At 38.2% G+C, this 23470-nt stretch overlaps 2 protein-coding genes and 1 pseudogene across 2 annotated transcripts; all 3 read left to right on the top strand.

The window, feature by feature from the left end:
• The first annotated feature begins 984 nt into the window (after nt 1-984).
• LOC125136575 (olfactory receptor 14J1-like) lies at nt 985-1947 on the top strand. Its single transcript, XM_047797431.1, has one exon. The coding sequence runs from the start codon at nt 985-987 to the stop codon at nt 1945-1947; it is 963 nt and encodes a 320-aa protein (XP_047653387.1).
• An 11052-nt stretch (nt 1948-12999) lies between these two features.
• Nucleotides 13000-14153, top strand: LOC125136500 (olfactory receptor 1G1-like; annotated as a pseudogene).
• A 7802-nt stretch (nt 14154-21955) lies between these two features.
• LOC125136479 (olfactory receptor 12D2-like) lies at nt 21956-22903 on the top strand. The gene has a single exon (XM_047797311.1). It carries the CDS (start codon nt 21977-21979, stop codon nt 22901-22903), a length of 927 nt encoding a protein of 308 aa, XP_047653267.1. The 5' UTR covers nt 21956-21976.
• The last annotated feature ends 567 nt before the right edge of the window (nt 22904-23470 follow it).

Here is a 23470-nt window from a genome sequence, read left to right on the forward strand (position 1 = left end):
CTGGGGACTTCCATATGCCACAGGTGTGGCCCTAAAAAGTAAAATAAAATTAAATTAAATTAAAGATAAATAATTTTTAGGCGTTTATGAACATTTTATTTCCTTTTAAAATATTTTACCAGGGGAGTTCCCGTCGTGGCTTAGTGGTTAGCTAACCTGACTAATATCCATGAGGATGTGGGTTCGATCACTGGACTCACTCGGTGGGATAAGGATCTGGCATTGCCATGAGCTGTGGTGTAGGTTGCAGATGCGGCTTGGATCTGGCGCGTTGCTGTGGCTGTGCCTACAGCTCCGATTTGAATCCTAGCCTGGGAACCTCCATATGCTGCGGGTGTGGCCCTAAAGAGACAAAAAAAAATTATGCCAGAAAGTTTCTGGCCTTTTTCCATTTCCTAGGACCTTGGTATTTTTTGGATTAATTTATGTGACATTTTGTGTTAAAGGTAATGATCATTTGTATATCATAATGCAAATCAGGTAATGTCAATAAAAATGTGCTTTTCACTTTCTATTATTATTCAATTTTCAGGAAATTCTTAGGAAAAAGGAATGGGACTTTGTTCTTTCATACATGAAATGAAAGTATAACACTGCAATGAAAGAATCAGTGTGGTAGGGCTACAAATAGATATAATAACTAATGAGAAAGAATAGTCACCTCAAAAACTTATATACCAATATGAGTATGTGTTTGAACTGAGTGAAAGTTTTAAAGTCCATAAAATTTTGATGCACTATATTTCCCAATAATTAAATAATATATTTTCCTCTCCTTTGCCTGAAAAGGATGACATTAAAATTCATAATCCAATTTACCTAACTCTTATGCTTCAGTCAAAGTTATTTAAAATTACTCAATATGATTATTAGTATACAAAGTTACATAACATTTACAATGATGAACTGTTGATTCTGGCATTATTTCCATAGGTCTCCATTCTGTCTTGCAGCCAGTAGCCTCCTTGGAAACTGAGAAGGAATATGGCCAATTTCACTACAGTGAGTGGGTTTCTCCTCATGGGATTTTCTGCCAAGCCTGAGCTAGAAGTCTTATGGGCCTCTCTGTTCTTAGTCTTATACTTAGTGGCTTTAACTGGCAACACACTCATTATCACTGCAACGTCCATGGATGACAGTCTCTACTCCCCTATGTATTTCTTCCTCAAACATCTTTCCTTCTTGGACATATGCTTTATTTCTGTGACGGTACCGAGGTCCATTTGTAACTCTTTCTTACATACTAGCAGTATTTCCCTCTGGGAATGCATACTGCAATGTCTGGCTTTCACTCTCTGTGGTTCTGCTGAGCTGGCCATGCTCACAGTGATGTCCTATGATCGCTATGTGGCCATCTGCCTTCCCCTGCGCTATGAAATCATCATGAATGTCAACACCTGTATTCACGGAATCCTAGCCGTCTGGATCAGTGGGGTCGTCTCTGGAGTTATGCATACATCTGCTACTTTCTCCATCCACTTCTGTGGTGCCAACGTCATCCACCAGTTCTTCTGTGAGGTTCCCCAGCTCCTAAAACTCGCCTGTTCTAATGAGTATGTCAGTGAGCTTGGGGTCACTGGCTTCGTGTCCTTGATGATACTTCTTTGCTTCCTCTCCATTGGCTTCTCCTACACACGCATATTCTCTACTGTGCTGAGGATCCCATCTGCCGAGGGGAGAGCCAAGGCCTTTGCCACTTGCCTCCCCCATCTAGCTGTGGTCACACTGTTTCTCTCTACTGGTGTCTTTGAGTTTCTGAAGCCACATTCTGACTCTCCAACTGCATTAGACTTTTTGCTTACTCTTTTTTATACTGTTCTGCCTCCCACACTTAATCCGATGATCTATAGCCTGAGAAACAAAGCCATGAAGGCAGCTCTACAAAAGGTTGTTAAAAGAAGAAAGCCTACCTCTTTTGCTGAGTCACGTCTATCCCTTCCTCATTAAGAGACAAATCACAATCTACTGGAAAAACATAACAGAGTCAAACAAGAAATTAAAGCTCAAACAGAGCTCGTTATGAGGAAAGTAATAGGAATGGACTATCTTTGAGTAACAAAAACACTGACATGGAGTTAGACAAAAATTACTCTAGTAAATACCATAGATTTAAACCTCACTCCACAATGTCAAGTCTGATGAAAATGTGAATTTCTTTAATTCTAAAGACTTCAAATTAATTTTCCCTCCTGGCCTGTTTCTATCAAGGTAAAGATAACTCATTTTTTTTCTGAGTTACAATTAAATTTGTAATATCATATAGTATTGAAGCATATAGAAGAACCACCTGGTTCAATACTCTCTGGCTTTTTAAGGATCCAACTACTGTCCTATTCATCTTGCAGGGTTTTAATTAATAATACACAATGGTCACCATGGGAAGTCTCACTATGTCAGTTGTGTTATGTAAGTGAGAAGTTTGAATGGTACAACAATCAGGGACTCACAGAATGAATATAAAAAGAAATAAAAAAACACAATTAAAATGTTTTAAGAAGGTACGTTTGAAAAATAACAAAAGTTTAATATGAATGTTATATATATTGACCAAAAAATTAAAATTTAATGGATAGTATAAGCAGTAGATAAAATGCAAAAAAGACAGAATTTTGCACTGACAGATCCAGGAATTTCCCACAAAATGGGGAAAAAAGGAAATTTTTTTGTTAATTAGAAAGACTTAGGAGTCACAAAGATAGGGGGAAAAATGTTTAATATTTGTCTAACAATAGTTTCAGAAAGATCTAGTGTCCATGTGTAGAGAGAATGTATGATAAGTAATATCTAGAGAAATAACGTTTAAGCCTTTTTCCTCAGAATTCTTAAAAACACAGATCTTCAGGTTTGAGAAGCACAAAAGAATTGGTCAGCGTGTGTAAAATGAATGCAAATGCATTTAAATTATTCTGAAACTATAGAATAATAAAAACTGAAATTAAAAAAAATTTAAAACAGAAAAAACTGATTTTAAAATCATACCAGTGTTACTTCCCATGAGCTTTATTGTTTTACCTTTCATGTTTAGTTCTATAATCCATTGGAAATGAATCATCGTGATGGTATAAGGTAAGTGTTACTGGTCATTTTACTCACCAATATCCAATTAACTGCAATAATTAACTAGAAACAAATATTCCCCCTAAAGAATTGCAGTTGGTGCAATTGAAATAAATTTAGGAATTGTATGTCTGTGAGGGTCTCTCATCTGTTCAATTGATCTATATATTTATGCTTATTCTACCAACCTCTATCAATTCCTAGAGCTATACAGTCATTTTTATACTGGATAGTGTAAGTTTTCCAACTCTGCTTCCAGATTTTGTTATCTGCTCTGGGTCTTTTGCTTATCCACATGTTTTACAATTAAGGTTTTGATTTTTAAAAGATACCTACTAAGATGTTGACTGAGGTACATTATTGAATCCATAGATCAAAATGAACTGTCTTCTTACCTCCAATGGACTTAGCAGAGGATTTTAAAACCTTTCCTTATAAGTCTGCTGGCTCATTGCTATTGCTCATTTCAGTATGGTACATACATTCTTCTTTAATTACATAATAGAAACCAGTTAAAAGCATAAGAAAAAGAAACAACTGCCTGCTTTAAAAGATTGCATCTTCCAATTTAAGAATACAATATTTGGTATTTTTTTTAGGTTCTTAAGAACTCTATCAGAAATTATACATATTATGGATGCAATAGTTTTATATAACTTTAATTTATTTCTACATATCTGATGTTACTGTAAAGTGATTTTTAAAATTTAATTGTCTAATGTTTGTGGTCAGTATATAGAAATTCAATTTACTTTGTATATTGACTTTATATTCATTCATCTTCCATATTTAATAATAACTTCTAAAAGATCTTTATACATATTATTAAAATTTCTATTACACATCGTTATCTGTAAATAAAGAGTTTTATCTCTTACTTTCCAAAACTTAAAACTTTTATTTACTTTCCTTGCTTTTGACCTGGTCAGGTACAGATTAAGATCAAATTTTGGTTCACCTTCTCCACAGAAGTGTAATCAGGGGCAAGTGGCTTATTTTTTTCTGAAACTTTTCTATGTTAACACATGGATACAACACCTATCCTGAAAAAAAATTGAGATAATGTGTAAGATGTGTTGCACAGATCTTCGCAATTTCTCAAATAAAATACTATAAAAATTTAGAATACTCTAATGCTGTAATGGTGGTAATTAAATCACCTTAACTCTAACATAAAAGCTAAAAGATAAAATCATTCAAAATTATTCTAGAAGAGTGATATCACCAAGAAGACAATATAAATCATTACCAGCTTCTATCCCCCTCAGGAGGAGAATAACTAGTAACTATTCATGGATAAGACATCACTGAGAAATTGGCAGAACACAGAGGTGAGGCCAAAGCAGCCCCCTGCACCACAGAGACCAGGACAAATGGCACTAGAAGGGAAGGAGGAGGAGCTCCCTGCTGCCTGCATTGCCTTTCCTCCAGGTCAGTGTAGCACCACACTGAGAGGTCTCCCTTAAGTCCATGGTTCCTCCAGTGGGGAAAAAAAGATCAAGGTGGACATCCCATGCCCCCAGCATTGTGGGTCACTGCATGGGGACCCCCACTTCAGGATTACCCCACAGGGATGGCAAGAGGACTCTACAGATCTTGACTGCTGGGAATGGGAATGTGATGGAGAAGAGGAAGGGGCTTCCAAAAACTAGTATTTGCATCTTAGCAGTGGAGTCGCTGCCCGTACCACCCAGCAGTAGTCCCAGCTAGCAGTTTTGCTCTTTTTCAGAGACAAGAAATTGGCACAGTCTGACCAGGAACGTGGTCAGAGCACAGGTCTGCCTATTTGGGGCCCTCAAATGAAGACCCTTTCCAGGCCTGCAGCCTGGGATGCTTGCCTCTATCACTTAAGCACTGAGCCAAGTCATAGCCTAGCCCACTGCTGAGTGGAGCTCCCAGCGTTATCTGAACAGAAAGGCTTATCAGAACACCTACACAATTGCATGTGCCACTGATGCTCAAATGGAAGCCTAGAAGACAGAGCTGATTGTTTATAGAGGAAATCCAGGGACTCTGATCAGTATGGGAACTCGGGACATGGGTCAGCTTCAGTCAAGTCCATGAAGAACCTTGCTAGCCTTGGAGCTGGTTCTCCCTCTCCATGTAGGCAGGGAGACAGATTGGTAGCCCCACCCATTATTTAATACAGCTTTCAGCTTGCCCAACCAGGGAACCTAGCTAGACTATGGGCAAGCTGCACAGCCCATATCGTAGCCGTGCTTCAAGTGGACTTCAGCAAAGAACACAACCCATGGCATTCCCCATCTACAGAGCAAAACCAGTGGCCTTATTTGGGCAGGGAATTCAGTGCACGGTATTGCCTCATTCAGGACACAAACAACAAAATGTGCAGACCCTGGGGCCAATTTGGCTGACCTGCCAGGGAAGAGAAGCTAATTCATACCCTCACCTATGGATCAGTATAATACCCAGTTCCAAAAGTCTAGGAAGCCTGATCAGAGAACCCAGGCAACAGCAGAGACCATCCTACAGCATCACATAGGAAGAGAACCAAGCCAGCAGTCCTATCCTACTATTTCTCAGCTAGGGTTACACTCTCCTCCCCTCTGCCACCTCACAGGTCAGGACGTAGCCTCTTACAAAACTAGATCCTGACAGCAAGCCCAACTGCCCAAGGAAATTACCAGCAATCTACAGATTCAATGTTCTTTCTGTCAAAATACCAATGGCATTTTTCACAGAACTACAACCAATAATCCTGAAATTTGTGTAGAACCATGAAAGACCCCAAATAGCCAAAGCAATCTTGAGAAACAATAACTAAGCTGAAAACATATTAACTCTACCTGATTTCAAACAATACTAAAAAATTATCATAGTCAAAGCAATGGGATAGTGGCATTAAAAACAGATGTATAGATTCAATGAAATTGAACAGAGAGCCTAGAAATAAACCCTTTCCCATATAGTCAATTCATCTACAACAAAGGAGACAAGAATATACAATGGGGAATACGCAGCATCTTTTAGAAATGGCGCTGGGAAAACCGAACAGCTACAAGCTAAAGAATCAAACCAGACTACTTTCTCACACTATAAATAAAAGTAAACTCAAAAAGGATTAAAGAGTTAACGTAAGACCTGAAACCATAACACTCTTAGAAGAAAACTTAGGTAGTACGATCCTTGAATTGGTCTTAACATTATTTTTTAACATGTCACCTCAGGCAAGGGCAACAAAAGCAAAAATAAATAAGTGGGACTACATCACACTGAAAAAACCTTCATACAGGGGAGGAAATAATCAACAAAAAGAAAGACAGCCTACTGAATAGGAGAAGATATTTCATAAGAGGTTAATATCCAAAATAGAAAAAGAATCACATACCTTAACATTTAAAATACCAAACTGATTTAAAAACATGTCATGGTTGGGAAGGGGGAAGGTCAGGGAATGGGATGGACTGGGATTTTGGGGTTAATAGATGCAAACTATCCCATTTAGAATAGATAAACAATGAGATCCTGCTGTATAGCACTGGGAACTGTATCTAATCACTTGTATTGGAGCAAGATAGAGGAAAAGCGTAAGAAAAAGAATGTGTGTGTGTGTGACTGGGTCACTTTTGTTGTACAGTAGAAAATTGGCAGAACATTGTAAACCAACTCTAATGGAAAAAGTAAAAATCATTAATAAAAAGCTATTAATTAGGGCAAAAAAAAGCAAGTTCCCAAAAAGGGGGCAGAAGATCTGAATATACATTCTTAAAAAAAATGACACAAGATGGCCAAGAAACACATTAATATTTCCAACATCACTAATCATCAGAGAAATGGCATACTCAAACCACAATGAGATATCACCTCACCCCTATCAGAATGGGCATTATCAAAAAGACAGCAAATAACAAATGGTGGTGAGAATGTGAAGAAAAGGGAACCCTCATCACATATGGTAGAATTGCAAACTGGTATGACCAATATGAAAACAGCATAAAAATTTGCCCCAAAAGTAAAAATAAATCCACCATATAATCCAGCAATTCGCTACTAGGCATCCCCCCAAAGAAAATTAAAACACGAATTCAAAAAGATACATGCAGCCCTATGTTCTTTAAGGGTAATGAAATGTTACGGCTACAGGTGCATCTCTCCAAGATTATCTGAAGCAGAGCAAAAAACTAGAGAGCGACTGAGAATTTTAACAATATTTCTTTTTTTCTTTTTTATCATTTATTTATGTATATATTTTTTCTGCTGTAAAGCATGGTGACCCAGCTACACACACATGCATACATAATTTTTTCTCACATTAAGTGTTCCATCATAAGTAACTAGACAGAGTTCCCAGTGCTACACAGCAGGATCCCATTGCTAATCCATCCCAAAGGCTACATTCTGCATCTATTTACCCCAAACTCCCAGTCCCTCCCACTCCCTCCCCCTCCCCCTTGGCAACCACAAGTCTATTCTCCAAGTCCTTGATTTTCTTTTCTTTGGAGAGGTTCCTTTGTGCCATATGTTAGATTCCAGATATAAATGATAGCATATGGTATTTGTCTTCCTCTTTCTGACTTACTTCCCTCAGGATGAGAGTCTCTAGTTCCATCCATGTTGCTGCAAATGGCCTTATTTTCTTCTTTTTAATGGCTGAGTAGTATTCCGTTGTGTATATATACCACATCTTCCTAATCCAATCATCTGTCAGTGGACATTTGGGTTGTTTCCATGCCTTGGCTTTTTTTTTTTGTCTTTTTGTCTTTTTGCCTTTTCTAGGGCCGCTCCCACGGCATGTGGAGATTCCTAGGCCAGGGGTCTAACTGGAGCTGTAGCTGCCGACATACACCACAGCCACAGCAACTCAGGATCCAAGCCACGTCTGCAACCTATACCACAGCTCACGGCAAGGTTGGATCCTTAACCCAGTGAGCAAGGTCAGGGATCGAACCCACAACCTCATGGTTCTTAGATTCGTTAACCACTGAGCCACGATGGAAACTCTGATGTCTTGGCTATTGTGAACAGAGCTGCAGTGAACATGCAGGTGTGTGTGTCTTTTTCAAGGACGGTTTTGTCCAGATATATGCCCAAGGATTGCTGGGTCATATGATAGTTCTATGTATAGTCTTCTAAGATACCTCCATACTGTTCTCCATAGTGGTTGTACTAGCTTGCATTCCCACCAACAGTGCAGGAGGGTTCCCTTTTTCTCCACACTCCCTTCAGCATTTGTTATTTGTGGACTTACTAATGATGGCCATTCTGACTGGTGTGAGGTGGTACCTCACAGTAGTTTTAATTTACATTTCTCTAATAATCAGGGATGTCAAGCATTGTTTCAAGTGTTTGTTGGCCATCTATACACCTTCCCTGGAGAAATTTCTTTTCAGGTCCTTTGCCAATTTTTCAATTGGGTTGTTGGCTTTTTTGCTGTCGAGTTGTATAAGTTGTTTGTATATTCTAGAGATTAGGCCCTTGTCAGTTGCATCATTTGAAACTATTTTCTCCCATTCTGTAAGCTGTCTTTTTGTTTTCTTTTTGGTTTCCTTTGCTGTGCAAAAGCTTGTCAGTTTTATGAGGTCCCATTGGTTTATTTTTGCTTTTACTTCTGTTGCTTTGGGAGACTGACCTGAGAAAATATTCATGATGTTGAGGTCAGAGAATGTTTTGCCCATGTTCTCTTCTAGGAGTTTGATGGTGTCTTGTCTTATATTTAAGTCTTTCTGTCATTTGGAGTTTATTTTTGTGCATGGTGTGAGGGTGTGTTCTAGTTTCATTGATTTGCATGCAGCTGTCCAGGTTTCCCAGCACCAGTTGCTGAATAGACTGTCTTTTTCCCATTTTATATTCTTGCCTCCTTTGTCAAAGATTAATTGGCCAAAGCTGTGTGGGTTTACCTCTGGGTCCTCTGTTCTGTTCCATTGGTCTGTATGTCAGATTTGGTACCAGTATCACACTCTCTTGATGACTGTGGCAGCTTTGTAATATTTCTTGAAGTCTGGGAGAGTTATGCCTCCTGCTTGGTTTTTGTTCCTCAGGATTGCTTTGGCGATTCTGGGTGTTTTGTGGTTCCATATAAATTTTTGGATTGTTTTGTCTAGTTCTGTGAAAAATGTCATGGGTCATTTGATAGGGATTGCATTGCATCTGTAGATTGCTCTGGGAAGTATGGCCATTTTTACAATATTAATTTTTCCAACCCAGGAGCATGAACTATCTTTCCATTTCTTTACATCTTCTTTAATTTCCTTGATTAATGTTTTATAGTTCTCGACATATAAGTCTTTTTACCTCCTTGGTCAGGTGTATTCCCAGGTATTTGATTTTTTGGTTTGCAATTTTAAAAGGTATTGTATTTCTGTATTCCTTTTCTAATATTTCATTGTTAGTATCCAGAAATGTGATTGATTTCTGAATATAATCTTATATCCTGCTACCTTGCTTCATTTGTTGATTAGTTCAAGTAGCTTTCAGGTTGAGTCCTCAGGGTTTTCTATATATAGTATCATGTCATCTGCATACAGTGACAGTTTTACCTCTTCTCTTCCTATTTTGATGCCTTTTATCTCTTTTGTTTGTCTGATTGCTGTGGCTAGGACTTCTAATACTATGTTGAATGAAAGTGATGAGAGTGAGCATCCTTGTCTTGTTCCAGATTTTAGTGGGAAGGCTTTCAGCTTTTCTCCATTGAGTATTATATTGGCTGTGGGTTTGTCATAAATGGCTTCCAAGTATTTCTTTTTTATTTTTTAGGGCCTTTGCCTGCAGCATATGGAAGTCCCCAGGCTAGAGATCTAATCATAGCTGCAGTTGCAGGTCTATGCTACAACCACAGCAACACCAGATCTGAGCCACATCTGTGACCTATGCCACAGCTTGTGGCAATGCTGGAAGTACATTAGAAATCTATACACAGAACTACCATATAACCCAGTAATCCCACTCTTGGGCATATATCCAGACAAAACTTTCCTTAAAAAAGACACATGCACCCATGTGTTCATTGCAACACTATTCACAGTAGCCAAGACTTGGAATCAACCTAAATGTCCACCAACAGATGAATGGATTAAGAAGTTGTGGTATACATACACAATGGAATACTACTCAGCCATAAAAAGAACAAAATAATGCCATTTGCAGCAACATGGATGGAACTAGAGACTCTCATACTGAGGGTAGTAAGTCAGAAAGAGAAAGACAAATACCACATGATATCACCTATATCTGGAATCTAACATATGGCACAAAGGAACCTCCCCAAAGAAAAGAAAATCAAGGACTTGGAGAATAGACTTGTGGTTGCCAAGGGGGATGGGGAGAAAGTGAGGTGGATTGGGAGCTTTGGATTAATGGATGCAAACTATTGTCTTTGGGATGGATTAGCAATGGGATCCTGCTGTGTAGCACTGAGAACTATGTCCAGTCACTTACGATGGAGCATGATAATTGGAGAAAAAAGAATGTATACATGTATATGTAACTGGGTCACCATGCTGTAAGGTAGAAAAAAATTGTACTGGGGAAGAAACAATAAAAAAATAAAGGAAAAAAAAGTAAAAAAAAATTTAAAAAAGAAGATGTGAGAAGAAAGAATGTATACATGTATGTGTAAATGGGTCACCATGATGTACAGTATGAAAAAAAAATAACGTATTGGGACATAAAATTTAAAAAATAAAATAAAATGATCACCTGAAAAAAAATCAAATTTTACATCCAAAAGATGTAAAAAGGGGAGAGAAGCAGTTACACCTGAGCTGAAAGAAGTGTAGTTTATGAGAGACAAAGAAGAAAGAGAAGCCTTAATCTTATAGGAAAAGGGAAACGCCCCCAGCTTCCAATTTTAAAAGTCCTTAAAACATATTTTATCAGGTAAAGAGTGTAGAAATCTGTGACTTAACTAGCTCTCCAGGTGAAAGTTTGAGGTCTTTCCCAAGTATTAACAAATGCTCTGCATAAAGATGGAAAAGATTATTTACCTTTATTCTAAGTCAATTATTCATTGCCACATTTAAAGAGTACTATATATATGATGTTATGGAAAAATGAAAGGAAACTGCCATATAATTAGAGAGCAGTCATTAGACAAGAAGATTGGGCCAGACCTTATGCTCAAATTTTGACTGTTAGTTTAAAAGACTTTTAAAAGGAAAATGTGATTCTTACTCTGAAAGGTATTTATAATATAATTAACAAGAGAAAATGTATATGTCATAAAAATTAGAAAACACCTCAAGAAAATATTCAGTCAAGGGCTAGATTATCATATATATATATATATATAGTATGAAAGCATAAATAATCATATTCATGGAGCTATGAAGAGATTGGCCAAAGGAGAAAGCAGACTAAACAGCAATGAGAAGTGGAAAATCATGTTTATTGATAGGTGGAAAGAAGGTAGAAATTCTTGATAACCAGGCACAGATAGGTATAAGTGCCACATTAGAAAATATTAGATATACTTGAACAAGGGATAAAGACATTAGAGTTATCTGAACAAGGGATAATCAAGCCAAAAGGAGAAAGTTGTACATCTTCTGGAAAATGCTTGTAGCATGAATGTTAATAATTAGAATGCAACCAGTGAAGCCAGTTAAGCTCTTGATGAAATAAGCTGGGAGAGAGTTGATGAAAAAAATCCAAAGAAAATGACTGAAAATGGTGAAAAAAGACAAAAATGAGGATGATTTTATAGTTTTTAAAAAAAGTGTTACAGTACCATCTGGATTTTAAAAAGATAAAAAGATGAATCTATGTTTCCAACCCATATATTAGGAGAATATTTGGAGGAAAAACTTTTATTAATAAACCTTTGAAATGGAATGGAAGACATTTCACATGTGGAGGACAACATATTGCCCTCTCTTGTCTTCAGTCTCAATTAATTAATTTGTTTATTTTGTGGCAAATATTGTTTAGTGGATGCCAAACACCAGAGATGCAAGGGAGAGAAAACTAACTGAAATATTTCCCATAATGCACTTCATGGCCTTGAGGAGAAGTCCAACATTAACTAAATATCTTAAATAAACATTTTAACAAAATGAATATAAATTACATGGTCAACATTACAAGTGTAGTAATTCTACAAAGGTACAATGACAACATATAAAAGGCAAGTTTGACTTAAGCAACATGGCAAGTGAAAACTTTCCTAAGAAAGTCACCAATTGACCTGAGACTGAAAGGGTGAGCAGGAGTTGGCTCAGGATGAAGAAAAGGAATATGGGACGCAGGGCAGGTTTCAATGCAGCCAGAGTGTCTGGGGAACAGAGAGTGAGTGGACTACAGTGTAAGATGAGGCTGCAGAGACATCTCAAGATCAAAATATGTTGAGCTTTGTTAGAGAGGATGGGGATTTGTATACTCTCCTAAGAAAAATGGTGCTTCAGATACCTGATTTGAAACAAGTAAAATATATGATCAGATTTTCTTTTTTGAAAAGATCACTCTGGTGGCAATGTGGAGAACATACTGACTGGGGTGAGAGTCGGCATATTGAACCAGTTAGGAGGCTAACAGTACTCTAGTCATTAACAAAAGCTGAGACTATACTCACGACTGTGTGGATGGGTAGGAGCATTTACTGAGTTCCTATGATGTGCCAACCACTAAGCTAAATACTGAGATGCAATCTCGGCCTAGAAAGACTATTGTAATGAAAACAGATTCATAAGCAGTTCCATCATCCAATAAAAAAAAGTTGAAGAAAACTCTTTTACACATAAAGAACTCCAGGAAGCTTCTGTTGTTCCATTCATTCCCTCATCTTTGTGAGGTCATCTTAGGTCATCTTCCAAAAAATAGAAATCTTGTCCCTCATATTGCTATTTTAGTTTCTGTTCTTCATTCTTCACATTAGCAGAATAAAGGAACACACTTGTGGAGACAAGATCCAAGTGCTGTCCATCTCAGGAGTTCACAGTAGTGAATACTCTTCATGCTGATTCCTTTCTTCTAGACGTCAGGACCTGAATGAACTGCAGCAAGAACCCTGACTTTGTCCTGTCAGGGCTGTTGAGTGACCCAGACAAATGACAGTTCCTCTTTGGTCTCTTCCTAGTGCTCTACTTGCTGGGTCTCTTGGGAAACTTGCTACTTCTGCTGGCTATTGGTGCTGACATCCGCCTCCACACCCCCCTGTACTTCTTCCTCATTCGGCTCTCTGGTTGATCCCTGCTTTACAACCACCACAGCCCCCAAAATGCTGGAGGCTTTTTGGACAAAGAGTGGATCAATCACTTTCTCTGAATGTCTGGCAAAAATATATTTCTTTGTGGTTCTTGTGGATACAGACAACCTGCTTTTGACTGCCATGGCTATTGACTGCTGTGCTGCCATCTGCCATCCTCTGCACTATCCACTCCTAACGACTCCTGGTGGATGTGGACTGCTGGTGGGTGGGTCCATGCCCTCTTGCTACCCTATCATTCTATACTCAATAAGAAATTCCCAGGGTTCCCTTTGTGGATCATTGGAAACAAAACTGACTAGTATCCATGAGGATGCAAGTTTGACCCATGGCCTTGCTCAGTGGGTTAAGAATCCATTCTTGCCCTGAGTAGCGGTATATATCACAGACTCAGCTTGAATCCTGCACTGCTGTGGCTGTAGTGTAGGCTGTAGCTCTAATTTGCCCCCTCGACTGGGAACATCCACAGGTCCCAGGTACGGCCCTAAAAAGCAAAAAACAAACAAACAATTTAAAATTCCCTACTTATCCTGTGATTTTGGTCCACTCTTTCAACTTTCTTGCTCTGATGCCCACCTCAATGAGAACCTAATGACTGGTTCTGGCAGGACTTTTAGGAATCAGCCCTCTCCTCTGCACCATAAGTTCTTATGTCCATATTTTACATGCTGTAGCTAAGGCTCCATCAGCACAGGGGAAAAAGAAAGCCCTGGTCACATGCAGCTCCCACCTCTCCGTGGTCATCCTCTTCTACAGCACGGTCTTTGCCACCTACCTGAAGCCCCCATCCACCTCTCACTCCTCTGGGGAGCTGGTTGCTGCTGTCATGTATACCCTGGTAACTCCCACTCTCAATCCTTTTATTTCCAGTCTGAGAAACAAGGATGTGAAGAGTTCACTAAAAAGGGTTTTGGGCATAGAGAGTTCTTGGGATTAGGAACAATAAACAAAGTGCCCATAAACAAGCATTTGGGGGAAAATCTCCACTTTTCACCACATTTACAGAGTCAGTTAATAGCAAGGCTGTCCCAGAGCATATATGGTATATGGTATATGGTATATTGAAATGACACTAAATAGAAATTAGGAAAACTAGCTTCTAAGTCCCACACAAGCTACAGGCTTATTGTATATATTCCAGAGTTAGGTATATGTGTTATATATTATATTATCATTATTGCAAAATATTATATCAGTTATATGTCAAAGGGAATATCTTTTGCATGATAATATAGAAATAGGTATATTATGTAAATATAACATCCTGAAGGGTGGACTGGATGACCTGTTCTCTGAATTGCCTTGGAACACTAATATTATTGAAACTTCATCATCTATTTCCCTCATTACCAACATTTTGAACATCACTGCCATTTCTGTCACCAGTTCAATAATGAATATCTTCACCATCAGCTTTATTGTAGTCAATATCATTTTTTTTGTCATCAGAATAACCAGAGTACCATCTTTTATTGTATTCCCGTCAATATCACCAGTCGTCTCATCAGGAGTAAGAGTGGAAACTGCTGCCCTTTGGTGCACTTTTCCCCTCTTAATGCATCACTTTTTCAGAATCTTTTGTCTAATTGTGTGTTTGATATAAATTTAAGTTGTCTGTAAAGATTCTCCATATCCTTGCTGAGATTGAAAGATTGGCAACAATTGGCCTATTTTAAGTTTTTATTCCTGGGGTTTTAATAGAATTAAAAATATTTCCCATATAATTGTTATTCATGAACTTTGTTCTATAACAATAAATTATCCATGTATTACTAAAAAAATTAATTATTCTTTCTGATAAACACTATTGAAGAGTGATTCAGAAAAAGGATTTACTGCATTTTAAACAGGATGAACTCTAAGTCACTACCACTGCTCCACCTTCTCTCTATATATAGTAAGCACTGTATCAAAGCAGAGAATATGTATTGTGTCGCCTTATGATACTCCCTATAGTTCATCTTATGGTACATTGTGCATTGTAGGATCTGACAAAATAATGGATGATTAATTCCATCTAGAAAACCACTCTAGCTGGATAGGTTAGGTAGAACCCAAATTTAGTATGAGTAACTCAGATGAAGGAGCTGGAGGCTGTGTAGAAAGCATTAGAGGGAGGAAGCTGTGCCTCTGGGACTCTGAAGATACACTTGAATAGGGAGCCTGTAAGCTGTGATTGAAGGAAAGGCTGTTCACGTGAAGGGAAAAACTATTTGAGATGTAACAAAGAACAAACTGCTACAGAATTGAAATAAGAAGGATGCTAGTAATAGAGCAGCACTTGAGGAAGAGGAGTACCAGGAGAATATGTTTTTCTGACCCAGCTGAATGGGGGAAATCTCATTAATACCTCATTAATAACACTGCCATTCAGGTGAGACAATAAATGACCAAGCTTTTACAGTAAAATCACACTCTGGAGTAATACATATTCTAGATTCTGCTAAGAAAGCCCAAAACCAAATTCTAACAATGTCTTTTTTTTTTTACAATAGGCAGGTATTTGTAGTTTAAAATAAAAACAAAATAAAGATCATCATTAACATAAACATTAAGACTAAATTTTTATCAGTAGAGAACCAAATGAATTATAGGATACCCATATCTGAAGGTGTCTATAAAGATTCTATGCATCATTGTTGAGATTGAAAGACTGCCAACAATTGGAATATTTTAAGTTATATTCCTAGGTTTTTTAATAGAATTAAAAATATTTCCCAAATAAGTTTTATTCATGACCTTTGTTCTGAAAAAATAAATTATCCATGTATCACTCAAAAAAATTAACTCTTCTTTCTGATAAAGACTATCAAAAAGTGATGCAGAGAAAGGATTTACTGCATTTTAAACAGAACGCACTCTGTGGAATATTATGAACTCCATAAAAAAGTGGGGTCTCTAAAATAATGACATGAAAAAATGTCCACAGTACAAAAATATATGTGGTGTGACCATTTGATATATATATATTTTAATGTTAAGTATGTTACAAATAAATAAGGGGGAAAAAGAGCTATCTCAGCAGTAAAGATGAGTGTTTTTCAATTTTCAAATCCATATTTTTTTAAGATTTACTTTTTGGGGGGGGGATGTTTTAGGGCCCAACCTATGGCATATGGAAGTTCCCAGGCTAGGGGTCGAATCAGAGCTGAAGCTGTTGAGGGATCTGAGCTGCATCTGCATCTGAGCCACAGCAATGAGGGATCTGAGCTGCATCTGTGACCCACACCACAGCTCACAGCAATGCCAGACCCTTAACCCAGTGGGTAAGGGCTGGCATCAAACTCGCATCCTCTTGGATATTACTTGGGTTCCTTATTGCTGAGCCACCACAAGAACTCCAATATTTGCTTTTTTAAAAATGAGGCATAAATTTTACATGAAAGAAAAATACTGAAGGGGGAGGGGGGAAAACAGCAGGGAACGTTTCCTGTAGATTCCCAGGCTCACAGCAGAACAGAGCACCAAAGTGAAGGATTGCAAGATTCTGTGAACCTCATTCCTATTGCCGAGTCATTTGAGCTGTTGCCAGCTACTTGGTTGGGCAGGAGGTATTAAGAGGGCACTCCATCTTTAGCCCTCAAAGGCTCCCCTGCTTCACCCATGTCCTCTTTTGCCTCCTGCAAAAGAAAGGAGGCAGTTGAAATGACCCTCCTTTCTCCTCATTGGGATCCGTCTAATACCCAATGGAGAGTAAGGTTTGATGGAGCCTAGAAGAGAGCAGAGGCAAGAGAAGGCCTTGGGGTCTGCAGATCTTTCTAGAGGTATGCGGCTGAGACTTCCCTTCTCCTCTAATTCTGTTGAAACTCGAAATGAGAGTGGGTTCTGGAGGGTCAGCAAGACCTTGAAAGATTCTCAGGGTTGGGAGATTTAGCTGCTGAGCCCCCAAACACTTGGGGGACAAGCCTGAGCAATTCCTCCCTGGCCCATGAGAACCACCCACCAGCCTAATTTATATAACCAGCCATAGCTTCCCTTGTGAGCACCAATGTAGTATCTCCAAATGCCTGCTAAACGCAGTTCCATTATCAGCTCAAAATCAGCTTGTTCAACCACAAAATCTTTTATCTCTCCCCAACCACACTGTGCTCCACTAGAGTGGTTTAAAAACTATGCCTGGTACACAAGATTATTATATCACAGTCATCTTTATTTTGACAACACCTTTCATTCCCAATCCCCCAATCAAGTAAAAGTTTATCAAGAGTTCCTAGAAAAATTTTTTATATATTTCTTCCTCACTAAACCATGCCTATCTTAGCACAATATCCAGGTATGCAGCCTCCTAGTTTCCAGTGTTTCCTCAACCTTATCAAAACAACCTTTCTTAACTATTTTCATGACTAGGTCTTTCAAGTGTTTATGGTAGAAATATGCCAAATGGTAAATAAAGTCAAAGGGAGTGTAGGTGCTGTAAGACAAGTGAGAGACCAAATACTAACTGGCCTTGTGATGGGATGGGGGGAAGGTTGGAAGAGCAAGGTCACAGAAAGCCTCCCAAAGAAGGTAGCAGGTAGGCTAGGTTTTAAAGGCGAGGAAACAATTGGTCAGGCAAAGGACAGGGGACTAAAGAGGGCACTCCAGGCAGGAGAGGCATATGTGCCATGCAATTCAGCACAGTACTTTTGAAGATTTGAAAATGAATCTGTGTACCTGTAGACAGGACGCTGTCTAGAGAGATGTGGGTTTTATATTGAAGACCATGAGAAGACATCAGTTTTGGGGAGCAAACAGGAATGCTATGGGAAAAATATATGTACATGTAGATTTAGGTATGTACATGTAGATTTAGGTAAGTACATAAATATATACTTCAACTTTTAACAGTGTTATTTCTAGTTGTCAAATTGATAAAGGAACTTCAAGAGTCAGAAAATAATTTAAAAAATGGCAACAGTAAGTCTTTACCTATTCATAATTCCTGTAAATATAAATGGATTAAATTATTTAATCAAAAGATATAGAACATCTAAATGGATTTTAAAAAACTGAGATCCAAGTATATGCTCCATATAAGAGACTCACTTTAAGAAACACATAGATGAAAAGTGAAGGGGTGGAACAGGTATTCTATGCAAACCTCTGTGAAGACAAAATTGCTGGTTTATCTCTCTACACAAAGACAAAGTAGCAGAGCACCAGAACATGAAGGACTCCAAGATGCTGTAACCTCAGTCCTATTGTTGAGTCATTTGAGCTGTTGCCAGCTACTTGGTTGGGCAGGAGGTGTTAAGAGGGCACTCCATCTTTAGCCCTCAAAGGCTCCCCTGCTTCACCCATGTTCTCTTTTGCCCCCTGCAAAAAAAGGAGGCAGTTGAAATGACTCCCTCCTTTCTCCTCATTGGGATCCGTCTAATGCCTCTGGCTGATTCCCTAGCAGCATTTAAATATGAACTCTAAAAAACTGTAGTTCTAAATAGCAAGTATAAAACTTATCTCTAATAAACAAGAATAGTTAACACAATTTATTGGGGACAGTGAAAAATGAAAATGCAGCATCCTTTTTTGAAAATTATTAAAAGTTTCAAGATGTTGAAAACAAAGCATTAAATCAATCATGGGGACCTGTTAACACAGACCCCTGAGTGACTGCATAGAACACATGCCCATGAAGCATGCTTCGTAATAAAAGAACATTTTAAAGACAATGTCATTTTTACTTGAGGAATAAAAGAATTTGTGAGTAAGACCTCAAAGAAACAAACAGGAAACAGGAAAATCTCTGATCCTGATGTCATCAAAATGAAGGATCTCTAGATAGTTGAGGAATCTGTAGATGAGATGATTGGTATTGCAAGAATACTGCTATTACCTCTAGAACCAGAAATCCCAATTTGAATCCTATTTTCACACTTTGTTGAAAAACAGGGAAATTTAATGATGACTAGAGCTAATAATAGGATACTGTATACCCAATTTATTGTATTGTACACTTTGAATATACACAACTATTTTCTTCAATTCTTCCTCAACAGAATTAGGAGGGAAGAGCAAAATCTACTTAAATTTTCTGAGCCTTACTTTTCTTTCTTGAAGTAAAGAAGGAATGATTTTAATACTTCCTACACTGGGTGTTTGAAAGAAACAATAAACTAACACATGTAAAGAACCCAGAACAATAATTTACAAAGTCAGCACACAATAATTATTTATATTATATTCATAGCACATTCCATAACTAGAAATTATTGATGGGATGAATAGATAATGAACTTTTGCAAAGCCCCAAAAATGAACCTCTGTAGAAAGATGAAAGAAGTACATGGCATTTATAACTAATTAGAAGGCTTGAAGAAATGTCAGATAGCATATATATAGTCCTTGGAATCAAGCATATAAAATATTTTATATAAAAGATATAGCAAGAAGTGAAGATACACATTGGAGAGACCAGCCTCATTCTCTCGGAGAGAAATGTGCCTTTAGATCCCAAACTTAGGAAATAATTTAGTGTTATTACCAACAATGAAGAGTCAGATTTGCAAGAAACAAAAGCAATACTACTTCTCCCTATTCCTCTTCTTTTGTTTTCCATAGGACCACATTGATAAATAAGTAAAAATAGTAAACATCTTTCTCTGTGGATCAATGGTATATGATTGGCCCTCATTCCTTAACTATCATTACACAATTTTTTCCACTTTACACAGAGTTTTTCTGGGGAAGTCCCCAAGAGGAGAAAGTGTATCCTTCAACCCTGTCACAGGAAATGAAAGGTAATTTAAGAAAACTTGAGGGAATTCCCATCGTGGCTCAGTGGTTGACGAAGCCGACTAGGAACATGAGGTTGGAGGTTCGATCCTGGCCTTGCTCAGTGGGTTAAGGATCCGGCGTTGCCGTGAGCTGTGGTGCAGGTTGCAGACGTGGCTTGGATCCCGCGTTGCTGCGGCTCTGGTTTAGGCCGGCGGCTACAGCTCCGATTGGACCCCTAGCCTGGGAACCTCCATATGCCACGGGAGCGGCCCAAGAAAAGGCAAAAAAAAAAGGAAGAAGAAAACTTGAGGCTACTGAGAATTGTACTGTCCATGGTTCTGAAACTAAAACATATTAGGGAAAAATCGTGGAAAGTATGGGGGAAAAGAAAGGAACTCAATGGAGTTCCCGTCGTGGCGCAATGGTTAACGAATCCGACTAGGAACCATGAAGTTGCGGGTTCGGTCCCTGGCCTTGCTCAGTGGGTTAACGATCCGGCGTTGCTGTAAGCAGCGTTGCTGTGAGCTGTGGTGTAGGTTGCAGACGCGGCTTGGATCCAGCGTTGCTGTGGCTCTGGCAGCTCAGATTCAACCCCTAGCCTGGGAACCTCCATATGCCGCGGGAGCGGCCCAAAAAAAGAAAGGAACTCAAGATGAAATTTCCCTAAGGAAAATTCTCTTATATTGTAGATATAAGAATGGATCCTGTTTATTCTTACAATAATCTTTTCAAACGCAGGGGACACCCTCTCTCTCAGGGTTTCAAAGTCTAGAGACCTGTGACTCATAAAAGACAGGCAGAATTTCAGAAAGAAATGGTTTTCGAAGATGAAGAGCTCAGGCTGCAACCCAAATATAAGCTATCACTTCAAATATTTTTCTACTATTTAGTTTCAAATATATTTTTACTATTTAATTTTCATGGGTATAAACCTGAAAAGATTCCATAGCTGTGAAGTTGAATACTGAATCAGGTAGGAAAATGAAATAGGAGACAAACTGGGAAGTTACCCATATTCTCTATCATCTTACTAGTATTAAAGTTAAATGTCCAGGATTTAGAGCTGGTTTTCTATCTTAGGATAGACTTTCACTGTATTTGTGGATTATGAAATCTCCGTACTGCCTATATTTTTCCTGCCATTTCTCTACATACTCTGCAAAGTAAATATGTAATTTCTAAATGAAATAAAACATTTGGTATAGGAAATCTGAATATGATTTTCTTTAAATGTTAGGGAAAAACTTTTCCCAGTGAATTTTTGATATCATATTGATTTGAGTGTCAGAGAACCAAAAAATTGTATCTTAAGAATTTATATCTTAAAAAGGAGTAATAAATTTTAACAATATACAAAATATACATGGCTATCAAACAAAGCTACTCTGAGTTCCTTGAAGACAGCCTTTTTAGAGGTGGAAAAAAAATTTAAATAGTTTCTCAAATTTCCCTAGCTATATAGCCTAGAGATGCCTAGAAATGTTCCCTAGTTCACATTTTTATTCCTTTTTATTGACATTAAATCTTTTTCTTCTCTTTCAGGGATTTTCCAGTTTTTGAATGGTACCATTTTTATTGGAAGCACACCAATGTCTGCGTATTTATTCAGATTTCCTTATAGCCCTTATTTTTCTCTAAATGTCTGTTCTTAAATAAAAACCCTTCAGATGGTTTCTTCCTAGGTCAAGAGATGGTGTAATGGAGTAGTTTACAATTTACCCTCTGTTAGAACTGACTTAGGACAAGAAAAGGCAAGTTGTGTCAGAACATAGAAGTTCAAAGATAAAATGGTAGGATAGAAATATGCACTGATCCCTAGGAGAAAGAAAAATACTATGATAAATCTAATAAAGAAAAAGCTTAGGTGAGTAACAGTTCATAACCAGTATATAACCTTAACCATTTTATAAGCTAATGGTCCACATACTGTAAAACCTCTGTGCTACTTACAACAACAAGGCTCTCCCTCAAAATGTTGTTGTCCAGGAGGGAAAATCCTCAGCCGGAGGACTTTAATTTCCAGCAGAGATAGCATTCCATATACTCTTCTGTCTTTGCTTTTAAGTGATGCCCAATCAAACATCAGTCACTGAATTTCTTCTCCTCGGAGTGACAGACATCCAAGAACTGCAGCCTTTGCTCTTCGTGCTTTTCCTCGCAATTTACTTGGTCATCGTGGCTGGGAACGGAGCCATCCTGATGGTTGTCATCTCTGAGCCAAGACTCCATTCTCCTATGTATTTCTTCCTGGGAAACCTGTCCTGTCTAGATATCTGCTACTCCACAGTGACACTGCCAAAGATGCTGGGGAACTTCCTCTCCTCACACAAAGCAGTTTCTTTCTGGGGATGCATAAGCCAGCTTCACTTCTTCCACTTCCTGGGCAGCACAGAGGCCCTGTTGTTGGCCGTGATGGCTTTTGACCGCTTCGTGGCTATCTGCAAACCACTTCGTTACACTCTTATCATGAATCCTCAGGCCTGTGCTCAAATGGCTGTCACTGTCTGGATCATTGGTTTTCTCTATGCCCTTCTGCACTCCATAATGACCTCTCACTTAAACTTCTGTGGATCCAACTACATCCATCACTTCTTCTGTGATATTAAGCCATTACTGAAGCTAGCCTGTGGGAACATTGAGCTTAACCAGTGGCTGCTCAGCATTGTCACGGGGACTATTGCCATGGGTCCATTCTTTCTAACACTTCTCTCCTATGTCTACATTATCATCCATCTTTCCTTCAAGACCCATTCTTGCAGCACGCTTCATAAAGCACTGTCCACTTGTGCCTCCCACTTCATGGTAGTTGTTCTTTTCTTTGCTCCCGTTGTTTTCACGTATATTCGTCCTACCTCAGGTAGCTCCATGGACCAGGACAGGATCATTGCCATTATGTACAGTGTGGTCACTCCTGTATTAAATCCACTCATCTATGCTTTGAGGAACAAGCAAGTAAAAGGAGCCTTAAGGAGGGTGATCAGAAGGAGGCTCTGACTTGAAGGAGTCTAGAGAAGTCTTCTGAGGCATAAAAAAAGGCAATGAGAAAGTTGAAATGTGAAATTACACTGCTTCTCAAATCATTTACCATATATATAACAGAAGGCACTGGATAAAAAATAAATAAATGTGTAGGTCTATTCAAGTTGTATTAAACAATGCATTCTTAGGTGATAGAAAGGGAAGTTGAAACAAATGAAACACCAGCCATGGAACTCATTCTGAATTTGTGAGGTATCAGGTGAATAAACTGATTTGCTATATATTCTAATGTGTTCACCTCCGTATTTACATATAGAAATATGCCTGTGTTGCCCATGAAGTGTATGATAGATAGTTTTAAAAATTGTTTATCTCTATGATCCCTCCAAGTTGGTAATTTTAGAACATTTTTAAGGATTTTAATTTAGGACCATAATCACTCAATTAAAAAATATATATTGACCTATATCCTTTAATGGGAATTTCAAGACAAACCTTATGATTTCGTGTGATCCAAGTAGGGAAGCAAAAAAAAAGTAATTAAAGAAAGACACTGTAATCATAAATTAACATAAATAATAA

This window comes from Phacochoerus africanus, chromosome 9 (genome assembly GCF_016906955.1).
Source record: "Phacochoerus africanus isolate WHEZ1 chromosome 9, ROS_Pafr_v1, whole genome shotgun sequence".
Classification (NCBI taxonomy): Eukaryota; Metazoa; Chordata; class Mammalia; order Artiodactyla; family Suidae; genus Phacochoerus; species Phacochoerus africanus.

What these genes read in the sequence shown, in the direction of transcription:
- LOC125136479 (XM_047797311.1), top strand. Translation starts at nt 21,977, where the DNA reads ATGCCCAATCAAACATCAGTCACTGAATTTCTTCTCCTCGGAGTGACA.
- LOC125136575 (XM_047797431.1), top strand. Translation starts at nt 985, where the DNA reads ATGGCCAATTTCACTACAGTGAGTGGGTTTCTCCTCATGGGATTTTCT.